General features: G+C 39.0%; 1 protein-coding gene across 1 annotated transcript in view; it reads left to right on the top strand.

The window, feature by feature from the left end:
• UTRN (utrophin) overlaps positions 1-23,690 on the top strand; it is a 321,971-nt gene that overhangs the window by 62,963 nt on the left and 235,318 nt on the right. The window contains exons 10-23 of the mRNA XM_083434684.1: positions 1,075-1,278; positions 2,789-2,970; positions 3,468-3,618; positions 4,364-4,483; positions 4,937-5,038; positions 8,897-9,004; positions 10,905-11,084; positions 12,068-12,243; positions 12,933-13,056; positions 14,560-14,647; positions 15,943-16,184; positions 16,319-16,499; positions 21,744-21,889; positions 23,292-23,504. Coding sequence (XP_083290810.1) covers positions 1,075-1,278; positions 2,789-2,970; positions 3,468-3,618; positions 4,364-4,483; positions 4,937-5,038; positions 8,897-9,004; positions 10,905-11,084; positions 12,068-12,243; positions 12,933-13,056; positions 14,560-14,647; positions 15,943-16,184; positions 16,319-16,499; positions 21,744-21,889; positions 23,292-23,504 — 2,217 coding nt within the window. The remainder of the gene's footprint in view (positions 1-1,074; positions 1,279-2,788; positions 2,971-3,467; positions 3,619-4,363; positions 4,484-4,936; positions 5,039-8,896; positions 9,005-10,904; positions 11,085-12,067; positions 12,244-12,932; positions 13,057-14,559; positions 14,648-15,942; positions 16,185-16,318; positions 16,500-21,743; positions 21,890-23,291; positions 23,505-23,690) is intronic.

Here is a 23,690-nt window from a genome sequence, read left to right as displayed (position 1 = left end):
AGGTGCGTGTTATAGAGCGAAAAATACGGTAATGTGTGGTTCTGTCCTTGTTTTAAGTGTCAAGCCACTACAACATTTTTTAATTCTATTAGACTTTTGCTCTAGTCATTGATTGTTCCTTTCAAGAGGCAATGCTGCTGAATGTTTTTATGTCATAACTCTTGTAACACATAGAATCATAAGACAAAGTGTAAACTCAACTTTGCATACCACCAGTTAACATCCTACCTCTTGTTAGGCTAGTTGTAGAAAGTGTGTAGAGGTTACTATTTTAAGTTTTATATACTTGAATGTATTTTGTGAAGCACTTGTCAGAAATCCTAGCTTAATGCTTGTAACAGGTTTGGTGCCACATATTGCACTTAGGCATCCGGTAATTGAACTTGTGACTTAAGTTCGTACTTGAAAAGGACAGGATATTTTTACAACTGAAATCTCTTTAGACAGAAGTGCTGATAAGACTTCTAAAATACTTTAATCATGTGTTGGGGTTTCTCAATTTTTTCTAGGATTTTTTTTTATATAAGAAAGACCTGCGACTTTAGTTTTTCTGCACGACTGCATTGTAATGAAAAACTTCTCTAAAGTAAAAACATTAACATCTCAGTAAACAATTTATATATGGTTAATGTGCTTGATGAAAGCCGTTTTAATTTTTAAAATATCAGTGTGACGGCATATGTCTTTGTGTGTGGAGTGGTCATGTTGTAGGCTTTTGTAAAATGAACGTCATTGAGAGCAAAACTCAATTGTGTCAGCTAGTAAACCTAGATCATTCAAAAGGACTTTTTGGTAAAATATCAACTCTTATCTTAATTTCCATCATTTATTTCATTAACATTGAATCTGTTATTGATAACCATGCCCTGAATACCTTGAACCATATACCTTGGATTTCATGCACTGCAAGGTAAAAACCTAATCTTGCACACACACAAGATTCCGATACATGCATTCCCAACCCCCACTCCAGCCCTTTATGTGGTAGTAACATCTCTGTTAAATAAGCATTTGTGTTATTATAAAAACAGCTTTCAAGAAGTGGCTCTTGAGTTTGATTTTTCTGCTCTGTAGAGTGAAACAGCAGAAGATGACTATGGAGGTTCAAGAGCAGAAACTCCCAGCACTGTGACTGAAGTTGATATGGACTTGGACAGCTACCAAGTAGCTCTGGAAGAAGTTCTCACATGGCTGCTCTCTGCCGAGGATACATTCCAAGAACAGGAAGTCATATCTGATGATGTTGAGGAAGTCAAGCAACAATTTGCTACGCACGAAGTGGGTGTTAAATAAGGTTTCTATGAGAGTTGCAGTATGTAGTTGGTTGATCAATATTATCCCTTGATTAGGCAGCAGGAGATCATTTTCATAACTATAGTTGTTATACACATTTTACCCACCAAGTGCATAAAGCTCCTCCTTCTGCTGCCTGGGAATGCAGAAAAGGGGATTAAGGGGATGGTTGTCAAGTGCCTGATGGGCCATGCATACATAGTTTGTGGGCTGTGTTCAGCCTGGTGGGTCACAGGTTCTGTAGATAGTTGCAGAAGAACTTGTTCAAATTCTTGTTCAATTTCTCTTCGGTAATATAAATGTTATTAAAGTTCATGGGCTACTTAGACGTTGGAAGTTAAAGGAATTTTTTTGTTGGTTTCTTTTGGTTCTTTTCCTGAAAAATATTTTTGATGGATAAATCATTTGCTTATGGAATAGCAACATTATTTTTTTTAATATAATAATATTTTGAGAGAGACCGGGATTTTCCATAGATTGTGAAGTGGCTGCAAATGGTACACATGCCTTGGGACTTATTTTTTAATTTTTTAATTGATATGTACCTCTGTTGTGGGTTTAAGATTACATCCAGATATATCTAGGTAGTTGTTCGGTATGTTTGCAGTTACAGTGTGTACTAGCACCTGGAAAGGTAAAGGTAAAGGGACCCCTGACTGTTAGGTCCAGTCATGGCCGACTCTGGGGTTGCGGCGCTTATCTCACTTTATTGGCCGAGGGAGCCAGCGTACAGCTTCCGGGTCATGTGGCCAGCATGACTAAGCTGCTTCTGGCGAACCAGAGCAGCGCACGGAAACACCGTTTACTTTCCCGCCGGAGCGGTATCTATTTATCTACTTGCACTTTGACTTTCGAACTGCTAGGTTGGCAGGAGCAGGGACTGAGCAATGGGAGCTCACCCCGTTGCGGGGATTCGAACCGCTGACCTTCTGATCGGCAAGTCCTAGGCTCTGTGGTTTAACACACAGTGCCACCCACGTCCCTCAGCACCTGGAAACAGAGCTACTTTAAAGAAAATGCAAGCATGGAAGAGCTAGTCATAGAATCACAGAATTGTAGAGTTGTAGAGGACCCTGAGGATCATCTAGTCCAACCCCCTGCAATGGAGGAATATGCAGCTCTTCTGCACATGGTTCGAACCTGCAACCTTGGCGTTATCAGTCCTATGTGATAAATGTTGCATATTGTTGGCTCCCCGTTCCAAAGCACTTCAGGCTGTCATAGAAGAAGCATGAACCTGAGGTTCCCACAGTAATGGAAAACTAACCACACTGTTGATTTGATTATTTTATTTCTATTTTTAGCTTCCTGATGAGGAGAGAAACACCTAAGCATCTCTTTTTTTTGCTTGTTTCTTTATTGATCCTAGCCTTTTCTGTGGCGTTCCAATTTCCAATTTGCTGTTTATTAAAAGTCTTGTAAATTCCATGCAGTTATTAAAATTATCCATGGTTCGAGATCAGATTGATCTGACTTGTTTAATCTTTTCCCCTAGGCTTTTATGATGGAGTTGACAGCGCACCAGAGCAGTGTGGGTAGTGTGCTGCAGGCTGGCAATCAATTGTTAGCCCAGGGCAATCTTTCAGAGGAGGAGGAAAGTGAAATCCAGGAACAAATGTCGTTGCTGAATTCCAGATGGGAGGCTCTCAGAGTAGACAGTATGGATCGGCAGTCCCAGTGAGTGACACCCTGAACACGCACAGACTAGTTTCCAGTTCCAGTGGTACACGTTATGTGTCAACCCCTCTGACCCAACCCCTTGCGGACTGAACAGTTTTTAGAATAAACTTAATGCATTTCAACACTAAATTCAGCCTGGAAGCACATCTAAATGAGCTCAGGAAAAAGAAAATTAAGTAGTGAATAATTTTGCGCCCAGGACACTAACATGAACACAAAACTAAACTGTGGATCTTTGTATGAAAATGTAGTATTTCAGATTCTGTGTTCAGTACAGGCTTATGTGTTGCTTTAAAACATAGTTCCTAATAAATGTGACTAGATTTTCAGGCCCCGTTTCCAAACATGTTGCTTTTCTTTTGAGTACTTACTTGTGAGTAAGACTTAAGGAACACAGTGGGGCTCACTTCTGAGGATTGCACTGTTACTTTAACATCAAATCTCATTTCCCAAGTGACATTAAAAATAATTCGTTGTGTTTTTGACATGATCAGCCTCCATGATGTATTGATGGAGCTACAGAAGAAACAACTGCAACAGCTGTCCGACTGGTTGACTGTTACAGAAGGACGCATTCAAAAGATGGAATCTCAGTGCTTCGCTGAAGACTTGGAGTCCTTTCAACAGCAGATGGATGAACATAAAGTATTTTTACCCCTTACTGTAATAAGCATGATAGAGTGAAAAAATAGTCTGCAACAGCTCAGATTTCCTGGTTTCCTTTGGATGGAATTGTTAATATAGAAACTCATCTTTTAAAATAAGATTTAGACCTTCATGTGTACTGTGGCGTTGTGCCATGTATAGTGAAGTTCAGGAACTGTATTTTTTTTGAAGTACATTTTACTTCTTGGCTTCCTTGAAACTTTGTGGAGCAATGAGTGTAGCCATTAAAGCTTCTGGATAGAACTTATGGGATTTTTCATATGACTGATCTTGTGTAATATTACTCAGTAGTTCTGGGGTATGTGCGAATCTTCCTTTTGACACAGTGCTTTTTCTGAGGAGAGGTGTATTTTTAAGCACCCAAAAGTGTTGCCACAGAGGAAATGTTGTTCTTCCTGCCACTCACTCTTCAATGTGGCCCAAAGTGCCAAGCGAGCATTTTCATGTGACTAGACATGTCAAATGATTGTGGGGATCTTCACTTGCAAGAAGTGACTTAATGAGCACATATGCAAGATAAGGTTGCATTGGTGAAAATAATTTTGTTACTATACATATTGTGTGGGATATGGCCAGAAGCAGCAGAGGCTGTTTAGAGTGGTTGTGGCTAAACAGTCTTGGCTCATTAGGAAAATATTTGCTTAAACAAAATCAAGCAGCTGGCACTAGCAAAACAATACAGTGTTATGTCTGGTCTTCGTAACAATTTAATCAATGCTTTCAGGGGCTACAAAATGATCTCGAAGCAGAGCAGGTTAAAGTAAACTCATTGACTCACATGGTGGTCATTGTTGATGAAAACAGTGGTGAAAGTGCCACAGCTATCCTAGAAGATCAGTTGCAGGTGAGTTGATGTCTTGATTTAATAATTCTCTGCATGGGAAAAATGTGGAACATTTTTCAGCCAAAAGGCCACATCTCCTTCTGGGGGCCCACATGCCAGTGGTGGGCAGGGCAAACCTAGATGGAGCAATGAATATGAATCTTACCTTTGTACTGTAGGTTTCTTTCTACACACATTCACCCAATGCTCTCTGTCCTCCAGGCAAGCAAGCAACATTTATTTATTAGACTTATTAGATGCTTGTCACCTGAAAGTCCTCAAGCAACTTACATTAAAGAAAAATATGGGCACATACAATACATAATGCCAAAGGAAGAAAAGGGGGTGGAGCCCCATTGTGCAGGGCTTCTGCTGCTGGGACTCATTAGCTAAATCCCACCCTATATGTTTGTATTTTCCATCTGCTTTCAAAGGGGACTGCATGGTTTCAGAAATTTCTTTAATTGTCTGCAGGTGCTTGGTGAACGATGGACAGCAGTTTGTCGCTGGACTGAGGAACGGTGGCTCAAGCTACAAGAGCTCAATATCTTATGGCAGGAGCTATTGGAAGAGCAGGTAAAACTTGTTTATTTTCTCCAGTGTACTTTAAAAAAAAGTAAATCAGCTTTCTGAACTTGCTTGTATTCCTACCCAAAGGTATTCATTCAATTTGTTATGGACTAGTCTGTTACCAAGTGTATATTGCTGACAAAACCTGAGGTCATTCAGTGAAGCGGAAATATTTTGGAAGATTCAGAACTGGAAAAAAGCAATACCTTTTCACCAGCACGTAGTTAAACTTTGGAATTCACTACCATAAAATGTAACAAAGGTCACCAAGTTGAAAAGTTTTGAAAGGCAATTAGACAAATTCAAACTCTTATCAGTTGCTAGGAAACATGAGTGGGGAGAATGCTGTTGCATTCATGTCCTGCTTGCAGGCTTCCCATAAATATCTGGTTGGCCACTCTGAGAACAGAAAGGTGTGCATAAATAGGCCTTTGGACGCTTATTACATTTTAATGTAATTTTTATGTAATTATTTATAAGGCCATGTTACGATTGAGACAGTTATGGGGGAAACTTGTTACATAAAAATAAATACTAAAATTGTAGCCTTTCAGTTCTTCAGATATAGCTCTCAAGCCAGTTGTCAGCTGCCATTATGAGTGGTGCAATAAAAAAATGCACCATCAGGGATACTTGGGCCCAAGTTGCTACAATTTTTATTTGCATCTGGGCATGGGCCCCTTGGCTTTTGCAGTACAGCATTCCATTGTTTGTGGATGTGCTTAAATAAAATTTGCTATTGGGGGAAAGCATGTTTGTTTCATTTAAGATCCCCCCCCCCCCGCTCTGAAATATAGAAGTGATTTTTATTGTACAGTGGTACCTCGGGTTACAGACACTTCAGGTACAGATGCTTCAGGTTACAGACTCCGCTAACCCAGAAATAATACCTTGAGTTAAGAACTTTGCTTCAGGGTGAGAACAGAAATTGTGCTCTGGCGGTGCGGCAGCAGCAGGAGGCCCCATTAACTAAAGTGGTGCTTCAGGTTAAGAACGGACCTCTGGAACGAATTAAGTATTTAACCCAAGGTACCACTGTATGTAGATACAGGTCCCTCCCGGGTGTGAACTTTGTTAGGGTGTTAGGAAGGATTTATAAGCTCATGGTGCAACAACCTTCATTGCTAAACCTTGCTGCTTTGTTTGCTGTCAGTGACTAGTCATCTACATTATGGCTGAGAGATGGGGAGCAATTTGCCTACTTGTATCCCAGAGTATAAATCAAGCTAATATATATAAACAGTATCCAGTATGTTACAAACAGTATGTTTTACGACCAGTGACAAATTTAACTAAAGGGAAGTAGCTGAGTATTATTAATTTTAGTAGACTAGGGGCTGAGTAATCACTGTATCCATATGATTGTGGCCTCTTCTTTGTATGCATTTGGCCCTGTTATGGATCACATTTGGATCAAACTGCTAAATTAATCAGATTAAATTAATCCCATTTGAGATTAATATAATAGGATAAAGTAACAGACATAATCCTCTACTGTTGTGCCTCTTTCTATCTAGAGAGGTGGTCTTACAGATTTCAAAGGCTAGTGTGTGTATTACCAATCACAGAGGACTGGGTGAGTCAGTGTTGGTTGCAGAAGGCAGGTTTTGCCCTTGCCATTATTGTATCCACAAGAGCAGTATTCTAAGTCCCAACTGAAATGAACACAAATCCTTCACTTGTATAGAAGAAAATTAAAGGTCAAGGGACACCGTTAGTGACACCATCACCTCTGGTTAACTCAGATTGCCTTTGTCTGCATAGTCTTATCTTGAGTCCTGTTTCTTTCATTGCATTTCTGCCCTGTTATTTCCCCAAAGAGCCTTGGGCAGCATTTGCACTTCAAAATCCCCTTAATTACCAGCTTCTCCAGTTTATGCAAGCTATTTCTAAAAACAACAACATGCAGGTAAATTGCTTCACTGTATGCACCAACATCTTTTTAAATGATTTTTTAGTGGTGAAAAAATAATTGAAACAACTCATTGGCTGAGGTTTTCTAGTTGAATGGATGAACAGCAAAGAGATACCTTAGGATGTATAGTGCCCTTGATGTTTTTGGGGAGGTAGATTGTAAAGTCAGCAAATGTTAAATCATTCGGAAAAATTATCTTCAAACACTGCCACTTAACTTCTTTACTCAGTGATAATTATAGCCTTTCTGGTTTTTTTAAAAGGAAATGTATTTTGGCAGCTGTTAGCAAAGCTCAGTTGTTCATATTTATAAGTCTGATGGACTCTCCAAGTGCCCCTATTTTCCAGGGACGCCCTTGATTTAGAGAAGCTGTCCAGGTTTCTGATTTGATCCCAGAATGTTCCACTTTTCCTTAGGATGTCCCTATTTTCATTGGAGAAATGTTGGAGGGTATGGAGTTATCTGACCCCTGAGCCATCTAAAGGCAATCCCATATAGGGAAGTTTGTTTAATGTTTAATTTTTATTATGTTTTTATATATGTTGGAATCTAGGGTGGCTAGATTCCACCCAGTAAGATGTGTGGGGTAGAAATAGTAAAATTATCAATATGAAATGGGGCGTCCCTATTTTCATCAGAGAAATGTTGGAGGGTATGGTCTGTGTCAATTCAGTATAAAATATTCTGTCTGAAGAAACTTGTGTGATTTTTCACAAGAATGCAAAAAGTTGTGTTTTAGTTCCTTTCTGTAACTGAGTGTAGTTCTTACTAGGATTACTAATACTAGCTCTTTCTATGATGTCGGAGTATATGGAAATAGTCCAGTCCCAATAAAGAACGCTAATAGATATGTTTGATGGATTACTTACTTCAGTGATTGGAGTGGGAGGCTTAGTTTCTGCCTTGGTTCTTTAAGGACAAAATTTGTTGCTTGCTGAGTAGATAGAATAGGACAGTTATGACCCTTTGAGTTGGTTCTTGGTTTGTAGAGCTAAATATTGTCTGCTAAACGTGCCATTATAGAAGTGAGGGAAAATATCTGCTATGGATACTAAAAACTTACAAAATAATCTTCCTGGGTAGATTTAATTAATTTTGAGTCTATTTGGTACTGATTTGTGAAATCATGAGCTTACAGATGTTGCATTTGTCTGGATTCAACTCTATCATATTAGTTTACAAAGCAATGGACTTATAGGCTATATTCAGTTTTAAGATACTCCACAAAAGAATGCTTTTGTAAGTAGAATGACACTTGTTCTGTCAAAAAAATGGAAGATGGCATTTTACCTAGTTGTGTTGTTTGTTTTTTTTTAACCAATGAGAGCAAGACAGGTTTGCCAACCAATAAGAAGAAGACAAAGTGCTGGTGTAATGCCAAAGTAGTGTTGCAATTAAGGTACAATGATGATGACGATTAACAAACTATAGCCCCAAATGGCTCAGAACTGCAGTACCTCAAGGACCATTTGTCTCCATACGAACCTAGCCGAACCCTGAGATCATCATCTGAGACTTTATTTTGTGTGCCTCTTCCATGGAAGGTCTGGAAGGTGGCAACATGAGAACAAGGCTTTTCTGCAGTGGCTCCGCATTTATGAAATGCTCTCCCCAGGGAGGTTTAGCTGGTACCTTCATTATACACCTTTAGGCACCAGGCAAAAAAGTTCTTCAATCAGCCTTTGGCTGATTAACATCTTTAAATATCTTACAACCCTTTTAAATGTGTTTGTGGGAGGGAGAGGAGGTTATTGGTTTCTCCCTCCTTTTGTTACTGTTTTCAACGTGTATTTTGTGTTTTTATATTGTATTTTTATGTGGTGAATTGCCCTGAGATCTATGGATGAAGGGTAGTATACAAATTTAATAAATAAAAACAAAATGCAGGAGAATTGTGTAAATATTCTCTTGGTGTTGTTTTTTTTTAAAATGTGTTGTCTCTTGTGCAGTGTTTGTTGAAAGCCTGGCTAACTGAGAAAGAAGATAGTTTAAACCAAGTGCAAACAAGCAACTTCAAAGATCAAAAAGAGCTTGGTGTGAATGTTCGAAAGCTGGCAGTGAGTATTACTTGGTTTGCATTTGAAAACAGCATTAAAACCCTAAATGTTTCATCCTGTTCTACTTCCTATTGTCAATCGGGCATTTTGTCTGCAGTGCTAGAGTATCATCCTTGTTTCATCCTAGTGCTAATTTCATGGTCTACCAAGCTTTCAAATTACTTTCCAAAGACATAGGTTAATACTTGTGGGTTTCACTCATAGCTGAAGAATGCAGTGTGAAAATCACAACACGCTATTTTGTGAAAATCACGTGACTGTTCAGTTCATGCAAATGTGCTAGAGAGTGTACAAATTGAAAATGGCACTTATTGAAAAGCAAGTATAAAGGCAGTAGTCCAAGACAAATTCTTATGGATACTGTTGTTTCACCATCAGATTCTCAAAGGAGATATGAGAATGAAGCATCTGACACTAGAATGCCTGAATTACAGTGTTCAGGTGAATGATGGAAATTTGCAAAGATATTTAAAAATCTACCGGTACCTTACATTATTTGCGTTACGTAACAGAACCAGCAATGCAATAAAATTAAGAGACATAAAACCACTTAACCAGATGAAAGTAACATACCTTAAAATGCCTGGGCAAATAGAAAATGTTTTAATCTGGTTCTAAAAAATATACATTGTTGGTGCCAAGAGTACCTCTGTCTACAGTTGAGGACATATGAGAAAGAAGCTCCTATCTTTTATACATAAATGATGTGCTTCTCCTAAAGATGGAAAATGGAGGGCATCCTCTAATCTTAATTCATGGGCAAATTGATATGGGAGAAGGCCCTCCTTAAGACTATGTGATACAGCAGTAGATAAGTAGCTAGTAATTCTGTTGCAGGAATGGAGAACTTGTGACTTGTGAGATGTTGCTCAACACCAACTCCTATCACCCCTGATTGTTAGCCATGCTGGCTTGAGCTGATGGGATTTAGAGTGTAGCAACATCTGGAGGGCCACAGGTCCCTCAGCCCAATCTGTTGTATACACAAATCATGATCTTGAGCTTTCTTGGTTTTTGAAGCGGCCACAGCTTTCACTCAAGCAAGCAATTTCCCTTTTACTTCAAGGGGGAAAGTAAGAGGGAGACTGTGTAATATTGTTCTCAGTGATGAAGTAAATGGAGAAGCCCCTTGTCAGGTGTGACACTCCACAAATGCTTCAAAATTTCTGTGTATGCCTTAGGACTTCTGAATCTTGACAATAGCTTCATATGTACATACTACTCAAGGCTCTTCCCAGTTTTCAGTGAAACCAAAGCTTGTGGGTACAGAGTGTGAAGGGACCAGTGGAAATGCACAGGGCTCCGTCATGCATCACATGCTGGTCATGGCCCTGGCTATAATGCACAATTGGTATTAGTCATAGTGTAAGGTTTTCAGCATGGGGATCGAAATGCTGACCAATCAGGGTTCCTCTCCCAGTTGAGACTTTAGGCATGGAGAAGCAGCGCCCCCTTCAGGTAATCCTGACTCTCTTGGGAGTTTGTGGATTCTCCTTCATTGGAGGTTTTAAAGCAGAGGTTGGACGGCCTTCTGTCATGGATGCTTTAGTTGAGATTCCTGCATTTTTGCAGGGGGTTGGACTAGATGACCCATGGGGTCTCTTCCACCTCTACAGTTCTATGATTCTGTGTTGCTAATCATGATTTGGCTGAGGTGGGCATGGCTAGCACACATGTCAAGGGCATTCCTGCTGGCTTTTTCACAGAGATGGTACATAGATACTGAATACCTGAACAGGCATAGTATTTTAGCAAATGTATATATATAAAAAACTACCAGCAAAACTATTAGGGACATTTTCACAATTTTATTTTCTAAGAATATACTTTATTAGCCTGGGAAATTTGAGCAGAATTGTGCCTTTAAAAGGGAATGGCTGCTCTTGTTTCACAATGTCAGATTCTCAAAGAAGATATGGAAATGAAGCGTCGAACATTAGAACAGCTGAATGAGGTGTCCCAGGATGTGGCACAACTTCTCAACAACAAGAAGGCACTGAAGAAAATTGACAGTGATCTGGAAGAACTAACACAGAAATGGGACAGTTTAGTTCAGAAACTTGAGGATTACTCCACTCAGGTACCATAAAAATATTACTATCCCTTTACACCTTCCAAATGTCTTTCACTAATACATGAATGTTGACCTATAAAAGTAAAACTAATAAAGAAGCCTGAAGGTCTTTTCTTAAAGGTGTTTAAAATAAAAAAGGAGGGGCAGGGGGGAGGAAGTAAATCGGTCCTTTTCAGGCTTGATTTCTAATCTGATTAGAAAATCTGAAAGTCTAATTCTAATCTGTGCTTGATTTAGAGGCAAGTTGAATAGTGAGTTGGCTGAGTAATTCAAAATAGTACTGTGCAAAACAGACTGAGAAGTTTCCCAGATGCATCCTTTAAAAAATCACAAGCAAGATGATCATATCTCAGTTTAATGAACAGATTGAGCAAACCTCACATCTACTTTGCACAAGCAAAGTTTAATTGCAAAGTTTATTTGTCAATTGCTTTGTCTCCTAGCTTTTTGAAAGCTATTAACTATAGTTTTCCAGTTTGGACATAATTGGAAGCTAAGGTTAAACTAGACTTCTTGGGTTGTTTGCAAGCAAAGAGAGGAGTGAAGTGGCTACATGTGGCTGCATGAAGCTTGTTTGCATCTTTACTTATAAAGATGATTCTGGACCAGTGTAGAGTCAGTAATGGGCTGGACAGTGACAGAGTGACCTTGACCCAGTTACCATCTCTCAGGCTAACTAACCTCATGTTGGTATAAGGATAAAAGGCTAATGTGTGACCATTTTTTATCCAACCCTGAGCTCTTCAGAGGAGAGAGCCAGGATAAAAAAATGAATGAAGTTCCTTCAAAACCAGTGGAAGGCAGTAAATCATATGCTTAATGTTCTCAGTGAAATTAATTGGTCTAAAACCACTTAAATTCATCTGGATCATATCTAAAGTGATTAGTGTTACTGTTATTATTAGCTGCATTTATCTCTTGTACCAAGATGGCATATTGTATAATTTCGTTTTATCAACGTTGATGTCCTGTTCAATTTATCCCTTAAGGTTACTCATGCAGTTGCAAATGCTGAACCGGCCCAGATTTCACAGAAAGTAATCACAGAAACCGTCCTTTTTAAAGAGCAAAGAACAGTTAAACATCCCAAAGAGGAAGAATTTGTTCCACCTCTACCTCCATCAAAGAAAAGACAAGCCTGCCTTGATACTGAAGCAAAGAAAAAGTGAGATTTTTTTTCATTGTAGTTGTGTTTTCTCAATCAAGAGGCAATGGGTTGACTCATTTTCACACAGTGCACGGTAAAAAAAATGCAGCGGTGTAAAATACTGCTGTTGTCTGGTTTTTTTGGTCCTATTTAGAACTCTGTATGAAAAATTATTTGCACTCTTGCAAATAAGGATAGAAGGATGGGGATTTGGGTGGGTAGGCTGCTCAGCGCATGTACAGTAAATGTTTGTGGCTCCTTTTGGTCTCAAAGTACTGCAGCTCATTTCTTCTGCTGAGAGAAAATCAGCAAGTGAGTGAGCAGGTGCAGCAACCATTCACAGTCCACTGTTTTGCTCTAGGTCAGGGAAACACAGCAAGTCATTGTAGCAGTTGCTGCATCTGCCCTCTCTAGGCCTATCTGACTCTAGGTACAGGTGATAGAGAGTGCATGAAGCAACAGTTATTTTGCCCCTCTTTCCTTAGAGATCACTACTGTTTGGCACAGGATGCCAGGCGAGTGCCATATTGCCGATCTGGTAAAATCTTTGCTGAGGATTCTTCAAGCATTCAAGACTACGCTAGAAAACATTTTATGTGCATGAACATGTTACTTCAGGGTAGACTAAGGGTTGCATTTTAAGAAAAAAAGATGATGACTGAATGGAGAAGAAATATAAGAAAATATTATTCAATCTCTTATACTAGGCTTGATTCTGAAATTGCTGAGCTGTTGAACTGGATTTTGAAATCAAAAGCTGCCATTCAGGCCATAGAGATCAAAGAGTACAGGAAGATGAGAGAGACTTCAGACATGAAAGAGAAACTGAAGGTAAAGTGAGAAACGGGGAGGCATTTTCACTGAAAAGGTTATTTTGTCAGCTTAAGCTTGCTGTCAGTTGGGGGTAGAGTCTGATCTGGTAGCTTCCTGTGGATTAAGTTCCATTATTAAAAATCTTTAGAGTTTGGCCAAGGTTCAGTCCTCTATACTGGTTATAAACAATACTGTTGAAGTTGTGGCAGGACATCCTTAGAGCTTTAATGGGCATTTCCTTTCCTTTTTTCCTCCTCATACTATTTTCCATTTTTGTTTTAGAAGAGGAAGCTGCACATTGTGAGTTGTAGCACATTTTAAAGACAATTTATTCTTAGAAATGGACCCAGCAGGAATTCTCCCCTGATATTTCTGTAAAACTGAGAATTATGGCAAAGTCTTGATTTCAGCCCAGAGAGGCATCTAATAACCTTTCAACATACCCTGTGAGGACCAGAGATCAAAGTGTTCTGTTGCTTAGATAATTGGAGTCTTGTTAATGTCTGTGTAAGTTAACTTTAAATAGCTTAATTAATTACACCACCACAGAGAAACCTGAAAGTACATCCCATATGAAATAGATTTCACACATTGTCAGACAGAATAAAATTGTATGACTCATGGGGAGTTTCTCCACCCCCTTAAGCCTTGTAATGCATTGTGCCTGAGAATTTTAAAATATTTTTTGGTTTGCTTTAATCCTTGATAAAACTTTATGTCTCTTATCTGGATCATTGCTAAATTCTATAGTTTAATATAACAGATGTCCTTGTAAAAGGCTACATACTAGAATGCTGCCAGAGAAGTGTCAAGCTACTTCTTAAAACAATTTTTATGTTCAGCTTTATTCAGAAGACACAGCTAGTGGATTTGATACTTGCCTTTCTTAATGGACTCTTTTTCCATGAACCGGAAGAGCTTTCAGTCCGTGTTCTGTATCGTGTTACTTTGCAAAGACTTGATCTAAAGCCTGTGCCAGCATGATTTCTCTATATGGCAGCATGGGTCCAATGAGATAGAGAAGTTTTCTTTGAATATCTAATCTGGAGGACTAAAGTGTAGAAAGCGATAAATAAAGAATGGGGTTGGAGACAAAAGGCCCAAGAGGATACCAGAAAAGATGTGAGGATCATGGAGAGCTATAATGCCTATACGTTCTAATTTATTTATAGATAGTTATGTTTATATGTTCATGGAAAATATTTCAAAATTGGTTACTATTGACTTTAAAGCATTCTCATCCCATCAAATGTGTTCTATACGTGCCTAATCATAAATAAGTATCTGTTGAATGATACTTACTTGCAAGTAATTATGCAAAGAACTACTACATTAATTTGTTATTTTACTATAAATCACCCTTATTTTCTGCCCTTTTGAAGACTGGATTAGGAGATCACAGAAGGCTCCTAGGTGGACTCATATCTAGGCAAACTCATATCATATGGGGCCAAACCAGTTACTTTTTTAACAGATAGATTTTTACTTTCAGTGTTGATTTTTTTTTTTTTTTAATAACAGGCAATAGAAAAAGAAAGGACTGAAAAAAAGAAAGCATTGAACGAACTGAACCAGGTTGGAGAAAATCTGATGGACCAAATGAGAAAAGGTAATCATAATAATAGCATGATGCAAGTACTTTGCATTACTTGCTCTTGTCAAAACTTGGAGTTTCCAGAAGCTACAAAAAACACCAGAACTACAATAACTAAAATTTATGAAAGCACCAGTTTCTCCTTCACTGAAAGCTGCAAGACCTCAAAAGACATTCTAGTGTTAGTGAGTTGAAATCATTGATTTCTTATTAAGATAACTTGATTATAGTCCATCTTAATTCCAGACTATTACTATTGCTAAGTCACTTTATTCATGGAAATGACATCTATACAAATAAAAGACAGGTCTAGCAAATCCTGCCCCAACAAAAGAGGCCAGAAATACTTTAAAAATCATCCAGATCAAGGGCCAAAAGCCCAGGTAGGGGAAAAAAATTGCCCAGTGCCTAAAACTAGGCAAAGGTAGTGTTAGGCGAGCCCTCTCTGGGGAGAGCATTCCACAAGCAGGAAACTGCCACTGAAAAGGCCCATTTCTCTGTAATGGTGCCCTTCCTGTGGAACGCCCTCCCTTCAGATGTCAAGGAGATAAAGAACTACATAACTTTTAGAAGACATCTGAAGGCAGCCCTGTATTGGGAAGTGTTTAATGTTTGATATTTTACTATGTTTTATATATGCTGTAAGCCGCCCATAGTGTCTGGGGAAACCCAGCCAGATGGGTGGAGAATGATGATGATGATGATGTCACACTCCAAATCTCCTGTGGAAGGGGACAGGAGAAGAACATATTTATATTACATCCTGTTTGCTTCTTGGCATGTTCATTTATTGGACTTATGCCATGCTAATCCACCCATGTGCTCAGAGCAAGTGCTCTAAGGTACTCAGAACAGCTTACTTAGGGCTGGCACACAAGAGGAGGTTCTGCAGGCACCTATACTTGAACAGGTTCATCATATGTTAATTAAATCTGTATTTGGATTCTGCTCTTCCTCTCTTGTCTAGCCTACCAATATATACCTATTACCATGAAAAGGCACAGTTATGAACTGCTGAATTCCTAGTGAGATGCTTCTTTTCACTAGATAGCTGGGGAAGATTTGTGCAATTAAAATGAAACTGAATAGTCAGGTGATGGTTGTAAAAAAAAAGCAATTTTTTATTTTTATTAAAAAAATGGAATGCAGGTGAACTTAAATCATTCCATATGTTACAGTTTGCAAGTGATTGACAAGGAAACCATTGTTACTATTGAGCCTGATCTAAGTAAGCTTATAAGAGAAGCATGTATCGTTGTGTTGGTGAATACTGCATATCAAAACAGTTTTTATTTCTTTTGCTTGTTCAGAAGGGCTTCCTACTGAATATGTGGCAAATGCCCTCGAGAAGCTGTTGGCAGAGTGGAAAAGGGTAGGCTGGCACTTGGAAGAAGTTGCAAGAAAAGTGCAGCGCCAGGATGAAGTAAACATTTATTTTAGGGAAATGGATGAGCTTGATAAGACTTTGAGTGAAAAAGAATTATGGCTAAAAGAAAAGTCTGCTTCATCATTGCAACAGCAACCTTTAACAACTCTAAAGGAGTTGTGCCAGGTAAATTTGTTTATTGTGAAATGCATAAACAAAATGGAATTATAAACTGAACCTACAGTGGTAGGAACCCAGTGTTGTTTAAATGATGTTAATGCTTGTCTGTGTGTGTGTGTGCTTATACTTAACTTTCACAGAGGGAACAAAATGACCTATTAAGTCTGAGTCCCTGGATTGAACAGCTGAAGACCCAGGGCAAGGTCCTTGCATCCCAGCCGGGTGCTCCAGACTTTATTGAGGAAAACATAAAGTCTTTGAATGATCGCTTCAAGTCTGCTCAACAGAAACTGGAGGGTCTGTCACAGCAAGTGAAGAAAGGTGTGTTTTTATTTAACATGTGGATGTGTGTGTTTTTTAAAAAAATTCCCCGCTTACAATATATTGCTATTTTTTTGCTTGTAGCAAAAACCTTAGAATTGCTGCTTTGTGTTCACCACAGATTCTGTGTATAAATTACATAGTCTCACTGGAAGCATGGCATAGATTTTGTAGCTCCTCATAAAGGAATAAGCCCAATTTCTGTTTTCTCTGCTTGCTATATAACAAAATCATTTTCTTCATAAAAGCAATGCCTAGATTGCTACTTTTTGGATGCAGGTCATTTATAAATGCCACTAATTCCGAAGGTGGTTCAGAGAAAAACAGGAAAACACTGAATTGCCTACAGAGATGTAAAAAAAGATGTATATGCTGTTTCTGCATATATAACTTAACGACATTTTAAAGAGACAAATTTATCTTTCAGCATTATTTATTTCAAGGTCAGCTTACCAGTCTCATGCTATTGGGGGGGGGAGGTCTATGTAGAGAGCATTTAAATATCACTGTCTAAAATAGTAGCGCTTAGTTTTATGTATAATGTATGAAGCCATCCAGTATGTCAAAAACACAGGAACTGTCTTCTCTTTCATTGTCCTTGGACAGGAAGACTTTAGTGAAATTACTGCTATGATAATTTAATTTATATCCTGCCAGATCAGATATTTGCTTCAGGCAACTAAATGACCACTATACTTTAAAAAATACTGCTTAAAATTATCAATAAACGCTTAAAATGTAAGTGTCAATGCAACACTCCAATGAAACCAGAATTTCAATACACGTAAACTTACACAACTACTTAATATTGCTTTAGGTCCCAGCTTTTCCATGCGGTTAGTATTCACCTGCACTCCTTTGTATTTCTGTACGTTTGGATCTGAAGTCAAATGCTCCATTCTGTAAATGAAGAAGAGTTCCATTGACAGAAGCTCTTTCCATTGATGGAATGAAGTGTTTAGATTCTTTATATTTATTATCCCTAATAGTTTTCTTTCAAACTTGAAAAGTGAACTTCATGGTGTGTTAAGGATGCATAGTAAATTTTTAACAGATTAATACACAGGCAACTGGTGTCAGTTTGATTTTTTTTTTTATGCAGTTTTGATTTTATGTCCACAAGGTAATAACTATATATTTGTAATGGAGAAAAATGAATATTCCATAGTATTTTAAGAAAAATGTGCTCAGGTACTATTGTGGCAAAATAGTTTGTGAACTCCTTTGGTCTATTCCTGCCAAGTTATGTTTCTGCCAGACTATTAATGCTCTGTTCCCGGTCTCCAATAAAGGATTACAGTTTCATCCATATTGTGGTGAATAATCATTTGGTTCTTTTTGTTATTTTTTAACAGAAGCACCTCAACAGAGAAATGTAGTAGCAAAAATAATTATATAAATATTATTATTTAACATAGTGTTAGTTCAGAAGTGCAATGTTGTACCATTGCCCTTCAGTTTTCAAACACGGAAATACAATACAAAATCAGTTATTTATCAATTGCTGCCTTAAACTTTTTTTAATTAATTTTTTTTTAAAAACAACATAACCGTAGTGCTGTACTCCATAATTAGGGATTTAAAGATATGTAGTTTAATATAAAGGAAAACTGTCATTATTCAAACTAACCTTGATGTTTTTATCATGTTTCTCCAGAATTTCCAAAAAAAAAGAAAAAGAGGGTAAACTTACTGGATAGTGTGATTGATTCTTCTAATCATATATATATCCTTGCTTCCTTCTTTTGGTTTCCTGCATAACCTGAGCTTTTACAGTATTGTAGGAGTTTCTTGGTTCAGAACATATACGTAAAAATATGCTTGAGGTAAATGCTATAGCCTGCAGCATTTGGTGGAATAAAAGAGAAACGTTCAGGAGGTCAATTGAGGTTTAGGACAAAAAGAATAATGATTGATATATAATAATAAGGGCCCTGCTGGTCAACCCACTTTTGCAAATGGAATTCTTGAGTATTTATCGCCTCTGAACATGGAGATTCTATATAGCTATCACGACTAATAGCCATTTGTGCAACACTTCTCTGTGAATGTCCCTAAAGCCATTTCCCAGCCACCTGAGCTATGGATATAGCATCTTGTGGCAGTGAACTGAATTTCATAAATTAACTTTGCATTGTGCAGCGAAGTAGGTTATTTTGTATATCCTGTATCCTGATAGCCGCTTTGAGACTCCTTAGGGTAGTGATAAAGCGGGATATCAAATCCAAACTACTCCTCCTCCTCCCCTTCTTCTTCTTCTTCTTCTTCTTCTTCTTCTTCTTCTTGTCAATTCAACTGGATGACTCTTGAGTCTGTGAGAGACAGGTGAAAATTCTATCTCTTACTCCACAGCATGGATATTTTTATAAGCCTATATCATGCGATCCTTTAATTGTCATTTTTTTCTAAACTAAGAATCCTCAAATGTGTTAGCCTTCCCTCATAAAAAGAAGGGATTACACTGGTCAACAACAAATTTGTTGTCTGCGTTTTTTCAGTTGATTTAGGACGAATCTGATGCGCTGAATCCAAAAATCACATTGGTTTTGCTCAATCAGGTCAAGTTTTTGAGCTATGGCCACATGTCGTTTTTTTTATGTTTTTGTTCACATGTACGCTTGTGTGGAGCATTTTAGAAGAAGTTGGTGGGGGTAAAATGCCATGTCAAATAATTTTTTTGATTAGAGATAATTATTTTAATGACAAGAAGTATTCAGGTCCAATAGTTCTGGGTGATTATGTCGAAAAGGGATCAGTTTGAAGTCATAAAACCTGGGATCAACAGAAAGAACCGGAGCAGCCTCAAGTATCCTGATCTTCAATCAGCACGTCGTCCTGTAGCTCATTGTGATGAAATTCCAGTGCCTATCTTTGGAGAACTTCCTGACATTAGTGATGAAGATGCCTCCAGTGTTGAAGGACATGAAGAAGAAGAAGTGGTTCTTGAAGATGATGCTCCACATCCATTTTCCCAAAAGGAGTTGAATGATCTCGTTCGTGACCTCAGCTTGTCAAAGGACTCTGCCGAACTGTTGGCATCCCGATTGAAGGAAAAAAACCTCCTCTCTGACAGTGCTCGCATCAGCTTCTTCCGCAACAGGCATCAAGAGTATCTCCATTTTTTCTCGGAAGAGAAGGACTTGGTGTACTGTGCAGATATTGCGCAGCTTCTGCTCAAGCTTGGAGTGCAACAGTACGAACCCAAAGATTGGAGACTGTTCATTGACAGCAGCAAGCGATCACTGAAATGTGTTCTGCTACACAACGGCAACTGGTTTGCCTCTATACCCCTGGCTCACTCGCGTACACTGAAGGAGAACTATGAAGGGTGAAGTATGTGGTGGAGAAAATTGGTTATGATCAGCATAAGTGGTTTATTTGTGTTGACCTGAAGATGGTGAACTTTTTGTTGGGACAACAGTCTGGCTTCACCAAGAACCTATGTTTTCTGTCCATTTGGGATAGTAGGGACTGTGCTCAGCATTACACAAAGAAGGACTGGCCTGTGCAGGAGGAATTGGTGCCTTGCAAAGAAAGGAACATCATCAACGACCCTCTGGTGGACAGAGACAGAATACTCTTCCCACCACTGCACATCAAGCTCGGCTTAATCAAGCAGTTCACCAAGGCTCTGGACAAGGATGGTGACTGCTTCACTTACTTGTGCCAGGCTTTTCCAGGATTGACCATGGAGAAGTTGAAAGCTGGCATCTTTGATGGTCCTCAGATCTGTCAGCTCATCAGAGATCCAGAGTTCAGAAAGTCAATGAACGAAGTGGAACTAGAAGCATGGAAGGCATTTGTTCTGGTAGTGAAGAACTTTCTTGGCAACAATAAGGCCAGAAACTACACAGAACTTGTCAACAACATGCTGACTGCTTTCAGAAACCTGGGCTGCAACATGAGTGTCAAGATGCACTACCTATTTTCACATATGGACCGGTTTCCTGAGAACCTGGGTTCAATGAGTGATGAGCAGGGGGAGAGATTCCATCAGGACATGAAAGAGATGGAGACCAGGTATCAGGGTCGCTGGGTCGCAGTCATGATGGCTGACTACTGTTGGACTCTGAAGAGAGACCTCCCTGCCGCTGAGCATTCCAGGAGTTCCAAGAAACGGAAGTTCAAGCCCTGAAGTTTGAAAAATGGTGAAGCAACATGCAATTTACGTGTACTTACCTTTATCAATGCCCACCATTCAGTTTACAGTAAACCTGACCTGATGGAGAGAAACGGATGCCATTTCCTGATTCGGCAGTGCAAAAATACCCTAAATCAGTTGTAGAAATTTGACAACATTCAAAAAGTAAAAAATGGTTGCCCAGTGTTATCAATGTCCAAAGTCACTCTTGTGGTAATTACAGATGTGACTTAAGCAGCACATCCAGCCAGATGTTCAGTGGCTTCCATGTACAACTGGCAGTGTTCCTTGCAACATTTCTAGGGGAGTTGGGTCTCTGTCCTGTTTTGCAGCATAATTTCCATTAGACGAACCTCTGCCAACCCCACATATGCAGTCAAGAGGAGAACTTTTATTTTAAATAAGGCAAAAAGGATATGCTGGCCATGTTCACATGTAGCAATAAACCCAAGAATCTGACTTGATTAATCATAAGGTGTATGTGCTGGTGCAAGCAGCCCAGTCACTCCTGCTGTGGCCTCGCTTTATGCAAGCAGATAAACCAGGAGGGTGATAGTTTAGTGTTATACCCAGGTTTTGGGATTGTTGTTTGTTTTCCCCTAATGAGCTAGGGTTCATATGTCAGAAACAAACCGTTAAGACAGACTAGTGATCTTAACTTGTTAGGGAGAAACAAATCACAATCCTAACAAATCACAATGCCTGATTCAGACATAATCTTAAGCTAACCCCTTCTTGAGATTTTTTTTTAACCAGGTCACATGAAGGGAGAAGCAAAGTGGGCCAAATTGGACTGTGTGCACCTGCATACATCTCACACACAATATTGTGTTTTAAGCCAAGATTTTTTGGCTTGCTTTTCTCCTGAACACAGCCAACACAACTCTGGTGTGCTAGTGAGGTGCTCTTTCCCCTCACAAATCAGCTCTGGTGGTTTGGAGAGCCCCAAAAACAGTATTTGGTGGGAGGAGAGAGGATATCATTCTTTGGGGCAAACTGAAATGCTTCTGCTGACTGAATGTTGAATTGCCTTGTATGCCTTTTTTAAAAAAAATAAAATAAAATAAATATTCATATCCATTACGTTTTTATTTTGAAAGTAGAATTGGAAAGCCAGCCTTCTAAGGACTATTTGGATGCTTTGAAAAAACTGAAGGATGAGCTGAATGATTTGGAAAGCAAGGCACAATCTATCATGAATGCAGTGAACGACTTTAGTAAAGTTGAGAGAGCCTTGCAGCAGACAAAGGTATGTTCCCTTTTTTCACTTCAGCAAATTTAAACTCAGACACAGCTGTCTATACTCAGCTTGGCTTTTTTTATGCCATTGCATTTTAAATTAAGCTGACTAACATTGGGGTGTACCATTGGGGTGTGGGTGCGGAGAAGAATTAGACTTCTCCCACAGTTTTAACAGGCTTATACATGAAAACTGCTGCTCAGTAAGATAGGTGTGACAAACAACATGTGTTGTGTTGTATAAATAGTTGTGGATGTACGAAAAACACAGGCCTAATGTGAATGATGCATTCAAAATATGCATGCTTCCTTTTCTACAGTTTCAGGCAAAATAGCAAGTGTTAGCTAAGCTGTTTTGCCTAGCAGTCAATCAGACCTCCCATGTCCTTGCAGAGCATATGGGAGGGAAAAAAAGAACTAGACAACAATAGGTTCCACAAAACTGGACACAACTTTCCTAAAATAGCATCGCCTCCATGCATTTACAAAGATCAATGTGGAAGAAATGGTTCTAATGCCCCACTCCGCCCATATTAGCTACTCAGGGAGACCCACATGGGTAGCCAGCTGAAATACCTTCCTGACACCAAAGTTTTCAAACTTGATGGATTGTGACCCATTCCCTGGGTTACAAATCATATGTATCTGCCTAAAGAAGGAGGTTTGATCCTTTTTGCTCACCCCACCCTTCGATATGTATTGCTGGCCAGTTGGATGCAATGGTAGGGAATTAGGGCTGCAAATCATGCCTTCCTGCAGGAGGAGAGGGATGAGGGCCAATTTCTTTTTTGCCTTGCCAATTGATATGCTGTGCCAGCTGGTAAGAGTCAGGAGTGGGGAACTGCGGCCTGTTTGCTTCTTTTTTCTGTACTTCCTTTCTCCAGTAGAAAATTGTGCAATTTCAGAGCTGTTTATGGATTTCTTCCCCACTGCTGCCATGTTTTTTGGTTGGGGGTGGGGCATAGAAAATCACTTGATCAGGTCAGCAGTTAACGGATTCACCACCCATAAATAGATTTGTCTCAGAAAGCCTTTTGCCTCACTTTTCTCTAGAACAACTATCCTGTGAGTTGTAATAGAAGCAGCTGGACATGCAAGCTGGAGGTCCTAGGAGCCTCATTTTATGCCCTGTTGTCCTGTCAACAGAAACATCAGGACTTTTGAATGAATTCCCATGGAAAAAAATCCTTGAGGCTCTGGAAATTATATTGACATAAAACCCATTTTGGCATGAGAAAATATTGCTGGCCATGAGAAAATATTGTTGGGTGACACAAAGGCCACATCCATTGCTATATTTTCTTTGTCGTGTTGTAATATGTATAGTTAAAGATGATATATTTTACACAGAACATGGAATTGCTGCCATGTGCAAAAGTGAAATGTATTTCTGTTTAATCCTTTCCCTGCAGACGATCTGTGAAACTCTGGAAAATCAGAAAAGTGTGATTGATAAACTTGCTGCAGACACACAAGTCTTAGAGAAGCATATTTCTTCTGAAAAAGCAAAGCTCTACAAGCAAGAATTCAAGTGTTTGCAGGGATACAGGGACAAGTTAAATATGAAGGTTTCTAAAGATGTTCACCTACTAGAAGAAATTATTTCCAAATTGAGAATATTTGAGGTAAATATATTACCACGATTGCGTGGGTCAGTCATCCTGCTAACAGGACAGAATACCATCAAATTAGGACATCAAAGTAAATCTAGGAGAAAATGAATGAATACAAACTTATGGAAGTTCCCCTTTGAAGGGGGTTGGGATCACAGGGTTTATGCCTTTTGATTATGGGAAATGTTGTCTGAGGCC

This window comes from Podarcis tiliguerta (genome assembly GCF_965153285.1).
Source record: "Podarcis tiliguerta genome assembly, chromosome: 3".
Lineage (NCBI taxonomy): Eukaryota > Metazoa > Chordata > Lepidosauria > Squamata > Lacertidae > Podarcis > Podarcis tiliguerta.
Note: the sequence above shows the minus strand (reverse complement) of the source record. Positions and strands in the feature narration are given on the sequence as shown.